Here is a 19,245-nt window from a genome sequence, read left to right on the forward strand (position 1 = left end):
CAGGCCCAAAGTTAAAAAAAATTAATTTGTTATTAAAAAAAAATTTGTATTACATTTCTTAAAAGTCGAAAGAAAACTAAAACTTTCATTCTTTGACATCTTTTCCCTAAACTCAATATTTTCGGACTTATAAGCTACTGAATATAGGTCTACAATTACAAGTCCAAAATTTCGAAAATTCATAACTCGAAAATTTGGACAATTAAACAAAAATAAAAAAATACATATCTGTTTTTTTCGATACAGAATAGAAAAAAATATTTTTGGCAATTTTAAGAGATCGACTAAAATCTCACATGGAATTGCCCATATATGTTTTTTTCGAAAAAAGAATCAGCTACGATTTTCGGAAATGAAAATTCGGAATCTTGGACCGATTCCAGATAAAACTGCGTTAGCACAATTTTGACTCATTTTCGGTAAACCTAAAAGTGCTTGAAGACCATCGTGTATGAAAAGTATAAAAGAAACTAATAAAATTTTACCTCAAAAGCATTCAAAATTAAAATGGGTTTACAATATTTTTAATGATAGGCAACATAACCTCAATTTTTTTATCTATACTTTAACGATACTCTGACTTGCAAAACTTTTTTTTCCTGTGAAACAAAGTCCTCGCTTACGTAATTCAATTTTTAATTTTTCACAATTCCACAAAAAATATTTATTTACTTCGCCCACTTTTTTGTAAACCAATTGTGACTTTTCGCGAAATCAAAAATTAAGCGCTAGACTAATCTTGCTATGGTGCTGCCATCTGAGATTAGCTTTACATATTTGACCCAACACTGAAAATTAAGGATATAAATATTTTAAATAAAATGGTAATGAAAAAGTTATACAAACAAGAATCCTAATCTGGTGTTTAAAGCACTCTTAGGATCATCTTCCATTGAAGATTAAATTGAATTTACATTGAATTTTCTTGCACAACTTCTTTTCTTAATTTGATATTACACTTATTTTCCAAATAGAAATGTTTTACATTGAAGTTTACATTTTATAAACGGGAGGCGTCAAAATACATTTTGCTACTTACAGCAAGCTTACAGGTTAATTGTGAAATGTCATAATACGAATCTTGATTCAGAAACACAATTAAAGATTTATAGTATTAAAAAGTGAAGATATTGTTATACTAATTATATTAATTATTTAAAAAAAAAATTAAGAATCAATCTATCATGGATGAAAATTTATTTATTGTAACAATACCGATGTATAAATGTGTAAGAGTGAGTATATAGGCGTATGAGTAAGATGGATTGGAGTAGGGATTAGATCGATGGGGGGAAAAGAATTTGTGAATCGTGCGACTAATTTGAACGATTAATGACTAAATAAATTAATAATTGTGAACATATATTAGGAAATTGTAAGCTTGAAATAAAAAAAGAGAGCGATAAACCACGTTATTGCCCTTTTATGTTCTTTATTGACCCTTAATAATTGTTAAGGAAAGAGATAAAGATTTGAAGGAAATTTTGGTTTTGTTTGCTATGTGTGTATGTGTAGTGATTGAATCTATATTTATATAAGAATTGAATTTAATTAGAAAAACAAAGACTAATTATATTGTATAGACAGACTGATATTTTACATTATAAAATAATACATTCGCTAATAAATTTTAATTATTATTTCTCCTGTATAGTTACACAATCGCGATACAGTTTATACTCATTTAACATCACATGTTGTTTGAGATATTTGTTAACTTCTATGTTTATAAAATCTGTTGTACAAAAATAACTAATTGTTTGGAAACTATGAGTCAGTCAATTGAGTGAATACACCATTACTTGCATCCGCTATGTACTTATAATTGGTTGTATACATGTTTATTTGGATGAATAATTTTTCCTTTGCTTATAAGTGAGTTGAATTAATACATTAACATAAAAAGTAGAAATTAATGTATGATCTTAATAAATGAATTTCGTTAATTAATTGAATACAAAGGTAAATCAACATTTGGTTAATTTACTAAAAATATTTCTGAGACAAGTAGTGTCAGTATACTTACATATAAGTAGCCTATTAAAAATAATCAGGTGAATTTGATACATTCACGTTCGAGGAACGTTCCTAAAACGTAAAGGTTTTTTTGACCACTTGTATATTTACGTTGCCAAATAGACTCGTGCAAATGAACGTGATTATTATCACTAGGGTAAGAAAAAATTTTCTCAAATAAACATTCAAACACAAGCACACATATATTCAGACACAACAGTATACTGTCAAATGGAAATAAAAATATTGTCTTGTTCAATAACAGTTTTGGTGCTCCCAAACGAGGCAAATAGAACCACGTGTCACACCTTTATCACATTAGCATTATTACTGTAGTAAGAAGCTCTGGGGCGTTTGGTGAGACGCGAGGTAGCGGTGTAGGTGCTATTGCTTTTGCACCAAAGAAACAAGGAAGGCACAATTTATATCTATTTACTTATTTACATTATTGAAATAAAAATAAAGCACGTCGAACAGACGCAATTTAATATTCATTCGAAAGCTCCATTCGTTGTCGACTGTTGATTATTTATTTCTTTACTTTATTCGGTTATTTTCCTTTTTCATCTGTTATTATTTATTTGTATTCTATTTTTCCAAAATACTCTACTTGTATGTTATCATAGTTCGTAATTTTAACATATTTTTAATTTGCTTCCAGTAAAATTGTTTGGCATGTCATGGAAAAATTTTCTACACCAATCAGTCCTGAGAAAATTGTTTCTTGCTATGTATCAAAGGCTTGCTCTGAATCTCCTGTCGTAAATTTAAACGTTGCTCTTTGGTAAACAGCAGCGACCACAGTCCTGGAAGACCAATCTAAACCCTTTGAGTTTGATGACTTGCAAAAAACTATGGTTTGCAGCCACAATCACCTACAAGGAGCCAGAAGAATTTCTAACCAACAAGGACAAGAAGTCACTTCCTGTCTTGAGTACTTAGGACCCCAGCCCTTAGCAAAGCTGATACGGACGGAGTTCACATCAACTGAACCCATGGAAAAACTCGAATTTGTTGTCGATGGTGAGGTTCTTGTCAATGTAGTTCTTGACTTGCTTTGATCAAAGATATTTAAGCAGAAACCCGATGGCACGCGATAAACCAATAAAGTTCTTGATTCTGGATCGTCTAAAGCAGGCGAATTGACAAAAATTGGACTATCTGATCTGTTATAAGCCCATACACCATCTGATTCCTGACTGAGCATCAAACCTACAAAATAAAATCATGGCTTAACAATCGGTGTTCATATGAAAATCATAATTTTTTTCAAAACCTTTAACACTTTCTGTTAGATAATCTAAATTTCTAAACAATATATGGTATATCAGGTTTAGAATCTAAGTATTTTTGAGATTTAAGATACTGTTTATGTGGTAAGAAGAGTGAGGAACTAACCGAGTCCAATTTTGCTACGGGTTCTTTGAACTGCAGGCGGCGCCAGATGATTTTCAGCTAGAGTTGCCAAACAGAGACCGTCTCCATCGTGCAAAGAATCAAAGACATTTACAGTTTTCAATTCCACAGGATAAAGCCGACCGACACGACCGCTTAATTCCCAATAAGCCAATGTACACCACTCTTTTTGTTCAAGCCTTTCTGAAACACAAATTTAAACAATAAAATAAGTAAGCCATTCTTTAAACAAATAATTTTTACATTTCAAAACTTTGTTTTCATCAATGAGGTGAACATCTTACTATTACTGTAATATTATTCTAATATTAAAGTGTAATAATATAGTAAGAATATGTGCTACATGAGAGATTGTATTATTATAAAATAATTGAATGACTTATTATTTTAATGCAGTTTTCTGCACACCGTTAGAACTCGGCTGTCGATAAACTGGCTGTACTCAAAAGTGGTTTTCTATAGTTTTTCTTTCCTCTGGCTAGAAAACCTATTAGACAGGTGGTCCAGGTAATTTAAGAACTCCTAATTTAAAGTTGTGCTGTAGACGCAATATTTCATAAGTTTAGATTATAAGGTATTAATTTGTAAGGAACTTCCATCGTCAATTTTGAAAGATTTAACAAAAATTGATCCTAGTCCTCCAAAATTATTATTTAGTGTAGGAAATAATTAATTCACGTTAATGAATAATTTAATTAAATTTTCAAAAAAATAAATAGATTTCTCTAATTAATATAACAAAGTAATGAGCAATTTTTGATATTTATTTATAAACAGAATAGTTAATGTACACTGTAAAAAATTTAGGGAGTTAACGGACTCGGGAGTTTGAAGTTAAATTTTTCGAGTTAAAAATCAACTCCAAAAGAGAGTTAATTTCTAACTCCCTTCATTCAACACCCGCGCGAGTTATTTTTTCCATGGGGAGTTAGCATTTGGGTGTTAAATTTTAACTCTCTTTATTTAACTCCCCTGGCATTAACTCTCCAATGGGTGCGACTTTTATAGACTCCCCTTGGGAGTTAAAATTTAACTCCCTTTTTTTACAGTGTAGGGACTAGGAGAAACTTGACCTACTTTAATTAGGTAAATTTAGTAAATTTTATTGTTGTTTATTTTATTTGTAGAATCACGGTTACATTTCGACAATTACGGAAACACGTGAAAAAGAAAAATACCCCCAATATGAATGTCAATAATTATTATTGACTTTATTTATTTTAATGAGTCAATTCATACAGCAAACAAATTCACAAAATTTTATTTTATGTCAAAAAGTATATCATAAGAAAAGATTTGATGGTTATATTATTTTATAATTAATTATTAAATTGTTTAAACTTTAATTTGTTTATTATTGGATTTTTCACAATTATCCTACGAAAGAGTAATAAAAATTATCTTATCTAGTGGAGGATAGTTAGAAATAACAAAAGCTGAATTACCGAATAATTATTCGAACAAATTCCTTTAATTTGGTTACAAAGCGACAAGTTCTTCAATAAAAACAAAATATAGACATATAATATTAAGTTAAAGAGAAAATTATATTACATAATTTCATTCATAATTTATTACTGTCATATTTTGAAAACAAAATCTTATCAGTTGATATAGTTTGACGCGTGCCTCATTGTAAGAGGATCTTTAAATTTGGAAACAATGTCCTTTTAAATTTTAACAAAAGCATTCTTTCTATTCACATCAACCATATTATGATAGGTGAGTGAGAATTGACAAATACATGCGTATATAGAATATTATTAATTATTATAAATATTTAATGCTTTAAAAAATCGTCAAATTTTTGAAAAATTTTGATTATAATAGTAAAAATTGACGTTAAATTAATTGACTATTTCTCTTTGGATAATGTCAATGCATGAAATATAATAAATTTGTTGATCGGCTTACATCGAGACAGTTTGGATAAAAAGCGAAGAATGATACAAGACAACTTCAGTTGAACTTAGAAGGTGGACGGAGATGTCCGACACTTTTCATAAAAACTTAAGAAATATTTCAAAGAAAAATAGCAAATTTTAGTCATTTCTATAAGTGATAATAAAAGTAACGAATGATTATAATAAAAAATAATTATTATTTTGAATTAAACGATAATTGAAAAGATGATTTTTATCTGACTTGAGATTAGCACAAGTGGGAAATTATTGATTTGAGAATTCTAGGTTTCTTCCTTTTTAAAGGGTTGAATAAGCCTTTTAAGCCTCTTGCATGCGTTCTCATTTCTCTTAAAGCCAGTTTATATTGTACAAGTACTTCTGGGAAAAGGTCCAATAATATGTCTTACTCTTCTGTCAATTCATTTTCCGCCTCTTATTTTCAACTTTGTGGAATTAACACGGTAAACTCGATAAAAGCTGTTGCTCAATGACATGTAATGTTATATTAATAAAAAAAAGAAAAGTAAAAGATTAATTTTGTTCTTTGCTTGTAGTAATAGTTTATTTCCCATCAGTGGTCACGTGCCCCATGTGACTCGCCATTTTGAATAATTATAACATCAGATTAGTAATCAGCGACCTTGAAAATTTTTAGTTGTAAAGTTTTATAAAAATCTAATCAAAAACCACTGAATAATTAATTTGGTAGAATTTACTGAGCCTTCCGTCTGCTATACTCGAAGCTCCTAAGCCGGTAATCCATTTAAATCGTCATACTAATCTGGTGTTAAGAAATACGTACGAATGTTGGATTGTATGCCCGTTGTGTTTTCGTGTCGTGATTTCTACGTCTAACCTGTATTAGAGAATAATGGAGGAGAGTCTAGTAAATTATATATTACTAATTAACAACTGGATTAAACAATTTATCAATTTGTAAGAAGAAATTCAAGAATTGGGGCCTAAATTCATGTTACTACGTTCCTGATTATTTTTGGATGTTTTGAGTTTTTTGAAAAAATAGAAAAAAATGAAAATCGTTTCTAAGGAGACAACTAAACAAGCATCGAAGATTTGTCTTTCATTCATTATTTTGTCGGGAACATCCGAAGAAACTAGTTTATTTTTAATTTAGTTACAATTATAATTTAAGTATTAATTTGTGTTTGTGCCATTTATCGCTAATTTATTTAATTCCGGTAAGAGAATTTATTTTATTGAAATTTAGTAAAGATTTATTTAATTTGTATTTTAGTAAATTTTGTTGATGTGATTTTTGAGTCCATCTATGATTTGGATTTTTAAAATTTTGGTTATTTGAATATTGTGACATGTTTCAATTATGAATATTTTGTAATTTCCCAATTGTGTGATATTTTCCCCAATTACGTTTTGACCATTCCCTAAATTATTAATAATATTTTGTGGATTTCCTTGAATATTCTATACTATGAATCTTCGTAATATTGTTTTGACCCATCCTTAAGTGATGAATATTTGAGTGATATTTTGACTATTTGTATTTTGTAAATAATCTTGGAATTCCGTGATAAATGAATATTTAAATTATTATTTTGATTAATGTAAATTTTGAAATAATTGTATATGATTTTTATAACTTAAAGATATTTATTTAAAATTGTGATCATTCTATATAAATTTTGTGATTTAATTAATTCTGATTTTGGATAATTGGTTCCCTAGTAGAAAAATTTGGTGGCGCTAGCATGGTGCCACTCTTGCGTGCCATTGCGCTGTAGTGGCGCTAAGAGCATTTGAACCACTTTTTTAGTCTAGCGCCTTTCTCGCATTCTGCCCGCAGTGCTAGAATGAACATAACCTCACCTGCCAAAACTTTATTTCGCGAATTAAAAAATGATTCCTATGTCATTTCTTTTGACGAAAATAATTAAAAAAAATCGTGTACATATAAAAAACATTTACTAATTATCTGCCTACAATGAAGTTTTAACGTATTTGAAGAGTTAATTCACGTTTCGTTTAAAGTTATGGTAAGATTTTAATTCAGAAAACGGCAACCTTTTCTTAATCCCAAGCCTAATCAAAATTTTGATCATTATTTGCTGTATAAAATTGTTTTTTAAATATGGAAATTTTAAGAATAAATTATTATTAAATTTTCATAAAAAATTATTTATTTCTTTAGTAACAGTGTCAAAAATAGTTACACATGTTAAACATTGAAATTAAAATTTTTGAAATTAACCAATTTCTTTTATAATAATAATAATTGCAAAAATTAAGTTCCTATTTAAAATCAGTAAATCTTTTCTGTCAGGTGAATTAAAAATAAAGAAAAAATAAATCCAGTTTGAGGTTATGTTTTTTAATTCGAATGGAGAAAAATTATTAATATATTTGATCCATCAAAAAGTATTTATTGTTACTCTTGGTGATAAATCGTTAAATTAATTACTTAAAATATATTTAAAAATTTTCTTGGAGATTGAATAAAACATTCATATACTAAAAATTCTTTTATAAATAAGTGTATAAATTAACGAATGAACAAGAAATTTATAATGCAATATTAATTTATGTTTAAATTTAATACAATTACAAATATATAAATACTTACAATCCTTTACTATATATTGTTTTTAAATGCCACAATATTCTACAAGCAAACATTTATTTTTACTTTAAAAATAGAAGCAAACACCTTTGACACTTTACGCAACAGAAATTTGAGGTTATGTTGCATTCTAGCGGAAAGTGCTCGCGCCATGCAAGGCGCTAGAAGACGTCGGCGAGATAAATTGCCATGCAAATTCCAGTGGTGGCGCTAGCATATATCTAGGCTTCCATTAAATTTTTCTACCTGGGTTTTTAATCTTTATTGATAACAACCTCCCCTCTCTACCGTTTGGATCTTTGTATAGCTAAGTAACTTTAAAAGTCGTTGCATTATTTTTTCTTTATTTTGGTTAATTTTGTTTTTTTTTATTCTATTGTGTATTTGACTCAGTCTGGCGCCAAACTACAATTTGTGATTTAATTGTTGGTAATTTAATTTTCTTTATTTTTGCAACGCCTTTTAATTTAATTGTTATTATTAATTACTTGTTTTATTTTATTTTTGATTCAATAAATAATTTTTGAAGTTTACACCTTACAGTAAAAATTTAAAACTATTTAACATAGAGTTAATAAGAATTCCAGAAAGAGAGTAGCGCCATGACTCTTGAGTTAGTGATAGACGATTCGCAGTGAATGAGAGATTACCCACCGTTTCCTTGGGTACCATGGTGGATTCGCAAAAGCAGTTCAGTACAACACTTAGCAAGGAGGATGAGTACAACGACGCATTGTCAGCAGACTTGCCATAAGATAAAAATAGATATTACGTGTTTAACGCGGCGCCAAGATTGCGGGGTATCGCGACAATTACGTCATCGTTTGTAGCTTTAATGGCTGGAGCAAGGACGTTTGTCGCGTTGTCTTTACAGACAGAAAAGTCGGACGACTACCGAATCGTATACAACAGATTGGGATTCGCGCCAGTTGCATTGGAAAATGAATTCCAGTACAGGCACTTTGTACCAATTCGGATGTTAAATGAAAATTGGCGCCGCAAAAAATCGGTTCCATTTTTTCTACGGTCGTCGGTACAAGTGAGATACTAGATTTGGTCCAATTTTCGGAACAGACTTCCTACTACTTATTGTTATAAGGATATGAATTAATTAACCCATTTAGTCCCAAATGTCCGTTTTTCTTTGTACAATTTCGAGCTTCCGCTTAATGAGTTATGTGTTTTAAAAAATTGACATTTGTGTTTTTTATGGATTTGAGTAACCTCCTTATCTAAAATGTGACCAACAATTGACGGTTTCATAAATGTTTGAAAATAGTTCTAATCTGCATTCTGCATGTACTTTGTAGAGGTTTATATCTGTCTTAAACACCTTAGGTGCTTAAGGCGCAATGCTTCAAGCTCGAGGTATCTGAGTTCGATCCCAACTTCGTAGGAATTTTTTCATTATTTCTGTACCTATAATTTCAAAAATATATAATTAATTATAAAATAAATTTAAAACAATATTGCTGTGTTTTAACTTAGAAAATATTGTAAAAGAAATGTCTATTTTAGAGTTTAAACATACTTCATCAAATATACATTAGGGTGTCCGTTATTTCCCAAGTTAGCTATTTTCATTTGGGTATCGTCAAAATCGTTTCTTTTTGACCTAAAAACAATTCTAGAAACTAGAAAAAAATTTTACGATGCCGTTTAACCCTGCCTAAATAACAATACTTTTCCTATTTAATTAACATGGGATTTTTGCACTTTTTAGAAAATAATTTTTATTTCGTTTATAATACTCTTTGACTAACCAACAATGCTTAATTTTGCTTCTATTATGATTCCTTTAGACAGAGAAATTTTCATATTATCGCCACAAATTTATTACACAAGTTTTAAAAAGGCTAAATCTACTTATTAATTAATTTTTATTCGGTATTTCATTAAAAGTTTCTTGTTTTTTGCATCCAATTGGACCATAACAATAGTTTCAATTCACAAACTATCCAAGAATCACACAGTAGACTAAATCCATTTCAAATCAGACAGGTCGACTAACTTTATGTTATAGAAAAAAAATTGTTTTGCTTGTCATTTTTTTTCTTTTAAGTATAATTTAATTTTCTTTCTTGGGTTTTGTAGATGGTCTTGTTCTCTTCACAATCCAGTTTGAAATTTGAAAAAATATTTAAAATTATAAAAAAAGGGGATGATTTTCTGAAAATAAATAAGATCAATTTTCTCAAAAACACCACCCTTTTTGTTATAAAATTTTTACTACAAATTCTTAAAATAATTAGGAACATTTCCTATGAATTTCAATCGGGCTAAACCATTCTGTTAGTCAAGAGAATTTTTTTAAAAATATATTTATTTTTGCAAATTTTCAAATTGTTAACTTGCATTTTTAAAAACAAATAAATCGTTATAACATTGTTGACATAAACGTTAACAATTTGAAAATTTTTCAAAAAAAAATCTCCTGATTGACAGAATGGTTTAGCCTGCTTGAAATTCATAGGAAATGTTCATAATTATTTTAAGAATTTGTAGTAAAAATTTGATAACAAAAAAGGTGGTGTTTTTGAGAAAATTGATCTTATTTATTTTCAGAAAATCATCCCCTATTTTTATCATTTTCAATATTTTTTCAAATTTCAAACTGGATTGTGAAGAGGACAAGACCATCTACAAGACCCAAGAAAGAAAATATAATTATACTCAAAAGAAAAAAAATGACAAGCAAAACAATTTTTTTTATATAACATAAAGTTAGTCGACCTGCCTGATTTGAAATGGATTTAGTCTACTGTGTGATTCTTGGAAAGTTTATGAATTGAAATTATTGTTATGGTCCAATTGGATGCATAAAACAAGAAACTTTCAATGAAATACCGAATAAAAATGAATTATTAAGTACCTAGATTTAGCAAAATAATCAGAAAAATCAATAAAAATGAAATTGACCTTTTTAAAACTTGTGTAATAAATTTTTGGCGATAATATGAAAATTTCCCTGTCTAAAGGAATCATAATAGAAGCAAAATCAAGCATTGTTGGTTAGTCAAAGAGTATTATAAACGAAATAAAAATTATTTTCGAAAAAGTGCAAAAATCCCATGTTAATTAAATGGGAAAAGTATTGTTATTTAGGCAGGGTTAAACAGCATCGTAAAATTTTTTTCTAGTTTCTAGAATTGTTTTTAGGTCAAAAAGAAACGATTTTGACGATACCCAAATGAAAATAGCTAACTTGGGAAATAACGGACACCCTAATATACATATCCTTAAATTTTCGCGTACACATACACGCATTTTAAAAAAAAATTTAATTGATTTTAATCTCTAGAATATTGTTTTAAAATTTCAAATCAATCGGAGAAAAATTGACAGTTACGAGAATTTTGAGCGCCTTATTTTTCAGAGCAAAATTAATTTAAATTAATAATTATTTATCGACAACTGTATCGAAATAATTATCTTAAGAAACACTTAACTCTAAACCAAAGAGTTTAATTGACATCTAATAGATGTCACTATTTGCTGATAAAGTAGAAATCTTCTTTCATAATTTTAACTTTACTTAACCTACACTGAGAGACCTTTGGGTCAGCAGCAGACTTTCGATAGGCTGCTACTGACCATTTTGGTGGTACGCTACAGGACTATACTTTTGGGTTGCTGCAGTACAATTTTGGGCGCGTGACAGTCCAAAAGTTGATTAGCTGCAAACCAATGACGGCATCCCCACTACTTCGGTGAGCTTCTCACCAACATTTTAGACTGTCACGCGCCCAAAATTGTATCGCAGCGCACTAAAACCATAGTGGAGCTGCTATCTCATACGTTGTTCCGCTGCAGTCCAAAAGGTCTCTCAGTGTAAAATTTATTTTTTTATTCTTTCTTTAACTTTTTTAAAATTACATATTGGTTAAGAAGTTTTATATTTTTTATTAATAAAAATTCGTAGGGAAATGGGAAATTTATATTAGTTTTTATTTATTTTATTTACAGTCAGGGAATTAGACGTGAATTTTGTCAAGCCTTGAAAAAACCGATAATTTGCCTTGATTTTTCTTAAACCTTGAATTTTAATACCCATGCCATTCTTGAACTTTTCATGAGTAGATCAGATTTTTTTCAACATATAACTTTTAACACACTAATAGTTCACGACTCCTCTATAATTTGCTTGGTCTGGTTTGCTTTGTCCTAGGCTTGAAGCCAATCAAATTTCGTTATTATAATACCAAGTCCAGGGATGGATTCTCTTCGCTCACATAATACTGAACTTCTAAATAAATCAACCTTATGCATTAATATAGTTACTCGACAATGTGTTATTCTAATAATTATAAAAAAACTAGTAGAGTATATCGAAGATCCAATGATTGGTCCAAAACTAGCTTTTTCAAAACAATTTCAAATGATGTTGAACCATTTCTTCGAGAATTCCAATCCGATTGGCCACTTGTGCCATTTTTGTACTCAGCTTTGCAACCTTTACTTGAGAAGATTATGGAACGTTTTATAAAACAATTGTGTATTAAGCCAAACATGGGCGTTAATAAAGAAGAGAACCTTTTTTCTTTACAAAAAATCGAAATTTGGTTTGAATCATTAAAAGAAATAAAGAAGTGTAGAAAAAATGTAACTGATTTACAGATTGCTATTTATCGTCGAGATTGTAAAAAAGTATTGAAGAAATTCGTTTCGAAAATTACTGAGCGTTCTTCACTCAAGTATAAACTTACAGAAACCGTAAATTCTCTTGAGACGGTAAAGAAACATTTGAAAAACTTTTGCATATTTTGCATGCGATAATAACTGGATTCATGCTACAACTGCTGACAGAGCACTGCACTAGTACAAAGAAATATGTTCATCAGAAACAGTGACTGAGACATGAATAACATGATAGACATGCAACTTTTGATCGATCACCTTCTCACGGGAGTAAGGGGGTTCGTATTTTAGTTTTCAAAAAAAGTCGATTAGGGTGTCTATTCCTATTTTTTTGGATCGCTAAAACGAAAAAGACCACCAAAAACAAATTCACCCATCCCTTTATCTCCTAGAACCCCCTTAAAACCTCCTAGAGAGGGTTGAAATTTCAATTTTCAAGAAAGTTCTAGTAAATTGTCAATTCCTATGCTTTTTTGGGACACTGAAACCGAAAAAGACCACCAAGAATAAATTAGTTTTCTCCCTAACCTCCTAGCACTCCTAGTGGGGGGTTGAAATTTTTAGCTTTATGAAAAGTCAAAAACCGTAAACCGTATAAGCCAAAAACAATACATTTCAAATAAAATTACCTTAAATTGATTGTTGCAACTATTTTTAAAATTTTTCAGTGAATTTTTGAATGGTGTCCACCTTGGGGCCACTTTTTTTAAAGCAAAATTTCAGCTATTTTTCCAAAGTCGTCTAAATTTTATTTTCCTTAGTAAAATAAAAAAAATTTTTTTGCTAAAAAGTTAGCTAAAGAGATACAGTAAGAGTAAATTTAATTTTCGGATCAACTTTAAGATTTTATCTATTATTGGTTATAATAGAATATTTGGAGTTTCATTTGTGGTAGAAATTCATTGAAATTGCTTTTAACTCGCTACTTGGGGGTTTTTGGGGTCATTGATTATGAATTTCAAATTAGTTTTCAAAAATGCAAAATAGTAGATAAAATTTTTGTTTAAATTGTAAGAATTTGCTTAAAACTTCTTACTTGGGGCATTATGTAGTCTGTGATTACAAATTTGATGTCCGTTTTCTTAAATTCAAAATTGTAGATCTATTCTTGCAGACAACATTTTCTACTTTCACCGCATTCATTTAAGGGGTAACACCACACTAGAGACAGAAAAAGAGATATATATCTTTAATACTTTTTTGGGGATAATGAAAAAAAATCCCACACAACACAATATATTGTTGTAAGCTTCTCTTACATGGTAAGATTGTAATCTTAAAGTATAATTTAAACTAATAATAAATAAATATTAAATTAAAAAAGACTTTTTGTCTTACTCTAGTTTTGGGAACCGGAAGTTTAGAAAACAAATTTCGGAGAATAGGGTTTGGAACTCGGAATTGATGAGTATAATTCTAATACCCTAACCAACTGATTGTTAGTAATAACTTTACCACAGCTTTACCATTTATTAAGTTTTACAAATAAGCTGACCACAACTTATATATGTAAACTTCCTAATGGCAAATAATTTAATCTTACATTACCTTCACCAGGATTTTAAATTGTAAGCTTACGAATCTTCTATTTAAACTCAAAAGAAGATTACAGCAAAATATTGAGCTGTGTATTGTTTATAAAAAAGAAAGTTTACGTCCAATTAAAAAACCTATATTATGGACTTCCAAAGTTTATAGTTTATAGATTACGTAAGGGCTTGGAAGGTTAATTGTACAAAAAGTGACACACTCTTAAATCTGGTCAGGACTATTTTTTATAGAGTAGAACAGTTAAGAGAGTGAAATGAGAAAATACTTAAATAGACGTGTCACTCTTCAATAAAACCAAAAAAATTTTTTTGAAAATTTAAAAATTAAAATTTTTTTGAATTTTTTGAAAAACAAGGTCTAAATTTTTTGTTGTTTTTACAACATATCCAAAGATCATTAAAATTTGGATTTTTTTTCTAGAATTACAGTACCGTCCGAAATTGTCAGTCCACCCATTTTCAAATGAATGACAAAAATTTTTTAACATAAAATTCATGAAAAGTAAAATTTTTTTTGGTTTATATTTTGAAAGACAATAAAATTTTGAAAAGAATAAGACCTTACAGAAGTCATTTGGCCAAAATTTGTAGAAGATATTCTTAAAAATCGTCATTTTCAATGTTTTACAAAAATTTGAATAACTTCTAAAATAATGAACGCTTTTTAATAATCTTAGGCTTATTCTAAAGACCATTTTCTACAGAATAAGAATTACTCATAGGCATTAACCTGTAATTTTTAACTTGGAATAAGCATGACGTCAAAGTTGGACAAAAAATTCAAAAAATTTGAAATAATATTATTAAAAGAAAAATAATTTTTGAAACTCAAACATATATTTTTATTAAATTTTCTTGAAAAATCTACACCATATCATGTTTTATATATGTTCTAGAATAGTTTTTAGTACAAAAAATTGATTTCAAATTTTTCCAATTTTTTTGTCTAATTTTGACGTCATGCTTATTCCAAGTTAAAAATGACAGGTTAATGCCTATAAGTAATTCTTATTCCGTAGAAAAAGACCTTTAAAATAAGCCTAAGATTATTAAAAAGCGTTCATTATTTTAGAAGTTATTTAAATTTTTGTAAAACATTGAAAATGACGATTTTTAGGAATATCTTCTACAAATTTTGGCCAAATGACTTCTGTAAGGTCTTATTCTTTTCAAAATTTTATCGTCTTTTAAAATATAAACCAAAAAAAATTTTAGTTTTCATGAATTTTATGTTAAAAAATTTTTGTCATTCCTTTAAAAATGGGTGGACTGACAATTGCGGACGGTACTGTATCTTGTCAATATTTACAACATATCCAAAAATTATTGAAATCAATTCAGTAGTTCTCGAGCAAAATAAGTTTCTTGAGTTTGCTGACCCCTTTCATAACTCTGATAAAAAAACAAATTTTAAGTTCAAAATTGCAGAAATCTATATTCATGGAGATAGTAATGTATGGACCAAAATCAGTGCCATTTTGTGAGAAAACTTGAAATAATTTATACTCAAGTGTCTAGGGTTAATAAACCCTCCAAGAGGAAATCCTATTCTATTTTTCATTTTCCCAAAACAAATCATCAATCCAATACAGCATCATCACTTACTGCAAGAATTACTGTAGGCTTACTCGTAAGTTTTGTAAGGTTACCTTAAGTTTACAATTAAACTGTAAACTTAAGGTACATTTCAAATGTAATAATAAATTTTATATAAATGTTAATAATAAATTAACACTTTGTGCAAACTTACTGCAATTTTACAGTGACCATATTTTGTAAAATTACCATAAATTTACCATGTAAGTTCACTATGAATTTTCTGTGTAATGCATGGCGGACACATTAAATTTACATCAGTTATCTTACGCTGTAACCTTAAAAAGCTTACGAATAAGAATTCGGTGAAATTAGAAAATATTGTCCGCCATAATAGATAGACAATTTTTAATTTAAGGAAACTGACATCAAATTTATAATCACAGACAACAAAATGCATGATTTTAAATTCATGACCAATGACCCCTGAAGTCCTCAAATTATCGAGTTAAGTGGGGAAACCACATTAGAAGGACTATTTTCATGGATATTTGAAAAAAATTTTGAGGGAAGATTAAATCAAGTCAATGACATTTCGACATCATTTTATTGCTATTTAAAACAATATATATGAGGTACTCTCTGGAAAAAAATACACCCTAAAAAAATTTTTAGATATTTTTGTAAATGATATATGTTATAGTTATATATAAAACCAAAACTGTCGAGTAGGATTTTAAGTCTGTGTAATGCGTGGATATTTTTAGGGGCTCAATTTTTTACAGCATAATTTTCAAAAGCCAATAACTTTTTTCCTTATGAATGGATTTAAAAATTCTATAAGTGTTTTTGTACAGAATTTCATAACCTTTCAGATAATAATACTTAGTATTTTCAAAAACTGAGTTTTTTTAAAAAAAATATTAAAAATTTCTTTTTTCAATTTTTCATCACTTTTATCTTTGTTGATTTTTCAATAGCAGGTGGTCGATTTTGAAAATTCAATACGGCGACTTAATTACAAGTGAGGAAAGTTAATAAATTCACAAACCGAAAAATAATATTATTCATTAATAAAAACTGCAAAATTCTAGGGAAAAATTGAACGACACTTTTTTAAACGTTTCTGGGGTCGCTTAATACAAATCTGAAGTGAGATTTTGATTAGAGAGTTTAAAAATTAAAAATGATGGAACCAAAATTGTGGGCAATTTTTAAAATTCTTTAAAATCGAAAAGCAGGGACGAATTTAGGCGGAGGAATAATGACGTTTCTCGAAGAATATAAAGAAACTCGAAAGTTCATTGTTCCCCCACATAAATTCGTCCCTGATTTCTCTCCCATTCGCAGCCGCGCGAAGCCAGAGAATCGAGTTGTCACAGTTGAATTTCAATGCACCGATCGGTCGTAACACGGCTTCACATTTTTAATGATAAATTGATGACGGATTAACATTTTTTAATTTTCGAAGGCTTATTTTAAAGCTGAAATTCTAACGAAGATTTCTGTGTATATAAAAAAATTTATCTAAATTTTTCTATATTTTTGAAAAAGTTGAAGTCAAGAAACAAAAATGAGAAAATTTGATCATTTTTTTTATTTCTTTCTCACTCTACAACTCAAAAAATAGTTAACGAAATGACTTCAAAGACGGCTTATTTTACGCAAAATTTAATAACCTTTCTAACCGTATTTAAGTTTTTCTGTGTCTCCTTTTATTTCCGAGATATGATTGAAAAAGTGATAGCATGTTTTTTCATAGAGTCGCGTGTAAATTTTTTTTTATTTGTTGCTTTAGTGCTATTAAAATTTATTTTAAAAATGTTTAAAAATCAATTTGTTCTATTTATGATTATTAATTTTTCTTCTCTTGCCTTTTTAATTGCATAGTAAAAATCATTTTGATTTTTACTCAATATCCTATTTTGGTGTAACTGCTCACTTTATCGAAAAATTTTGGAAAATGCATTCGCTGACTCTCTTCTGCATTCTCTCAAATGGCATTCATTCGGGTCGAGATATTGCTGTTGCTTTTTCCAAGGCAGTTATTGATTGAAGTTTGCAAGATAAAATTCAAGGTGTAACACTGGATATAATACAGCAGCGAACGCAACTTTTGTGAAAGAAACGTCAAAGCTTATTATAAATTCGATGCAGTTTATCAACGCTTTCAGTGTTATGGGCACATTTTGAATATTGAAGCACAAGACTTGCTTAATGTTTTAAAAGTTGACAAATCTCATTGCGCAAACAATGAACATGATTGTGGCGACCGACTGAATTAAACAATCAACTACGAGATTACTAGATTTTTTAAATCGAGTGGCAAATTTTGATGACAGTAGTCAAATTCCTGAAATATTTAAATGAGTTGGCAGAAGTTTTAAGTAGGGACAAATACGCCACTCTTTCCTCAGTGATCATCGACTTTAACTTGTTTGTAGACGAAATCAAGTCAGAAATTGATTGTTTAATACTATGGCAGAAGTAATTGGGTTTACTATGGCGTGCTTATAAATTGGATTCCAGAGTCGAATAGTTTTATAAATTTTAGTCGATATTATACTATAAAACGACTTATTATAAACCGAAGGTAACATATATTGTTTTTTCTTATCTTATAATTGTCGACAATAAGTGTAAATAAACTCTGCTTTCATCCTTTTACATACTGAAAAATGAAGGCCTTTGAAGATGTAAGCAGGTCTAAAAGTTCGACTCGAGATTACACTTACATTTTCAATATTTTTCAACAATTTATAGTTGACATTTATTTTTAGTTACTAAAGGTTGAAGAATAGCCCATAATAAGTGATAGTTTTTTTTACAAATTCTGTAAAATATTTGAATTGGCCATCTCCCATGAATTTACCCTATTACTTACGTTTATATACTATACATTTATACGAAGCAACAGGTTACTCATGCTGGTTTTCTACACGCATGACTGAATCTTAAGGGCGTTTGAACACAAATCATTCCCGTATCAGGTTAATGGAGTTTTGAATCATTTTTATTGAAAATTTTTGAAAAATGTTTATAATAATATAAAATAGTCTATTATGTGCAGGTTAATTAAAATTTTAGGTTTAAAAGGATAACTGTATCTAACTATCGTGATTAAAATTAAAATTATTAGTTAGTTAGTTATAGTTCCCACATAGCACACACGGAAAAAAATTTCTTATAGAAAACACAAACTTTTTCGTAAAATATACAAATAGGTTAAGTTGTGCTTTATGCAGGCGAGTTTTGTGTTTCCAATAAGCTGGTTTGTGTGTACCACAAACCAATCTGTTATAACACCAAGAATTCCACGCATGCGCAAGAAAATTCAAGTGAACGTCTGCTTGTCGTCTGCTGCGTGACTGTTTAAGCTGTTGAATCATAAACTGAAGTTTGTGACAAGACTCATTCTGGTTTGTGTATTTCCCAAACTCAGCCGTTTGTGGATACTACAACCGCCGTTCATAGATGGCACAGGAAATCTTGTAATTTTCACAGGAAATTTTTTTCCGTGCAATAGTATGCGGTAACGTTATGTTGAATACTAATCGTAAGGCTCATAAGGTTACACGATATTGCTGTG

At 29.1% G+C, this 19,245-nt stretch overlaps 1 protein-coding gene across 1 annotated transcript in view; it reads right to left on the reverse strand.

The window, feature by feature from the left end:
* Positions 1-337: 337 nt before the first annotated feature.
* Positions 338-19,245, reverse strand: part of LOC122501833 (mothers against decapentaplegic homolog 6) — a 58,348-nt gene continuing 39,440 nt past the window's right edge. The window contains exons 4-5 of the mRNA XM_043611596.1: positions 3,415-3,615; positions 338-3,228 (exon numbers count right to left, since the gene is read on the reverse strand). Coding sequence (XP_043467531.1) covers positions 2,888-3,228; positions 3,415-3,615 — 542 coding nt within the window. The 3' untranslated portion in view covers positions 338-2,887. The remainder of the gene's footprint in view (positions 3,229-3,414; positions 3,616-19,245) is intronic.

Source organism: Leptopilina heterotoma, unplaced genomic scaffold, assembly GCF_015476425.1.
Source record: "Leptopilina heterotoma isolate Lh14 unplaced genomic scaffold, ASM1547642v1 Lhet_217, whole genome shotgun sequence".
Taxonomy (NCBI): Eukaryota; Metazoa; Arthropoda; class Insecta; order Hymenoptera; family Figitidae; genus Leptopilina; species Leptopilina heterotoma.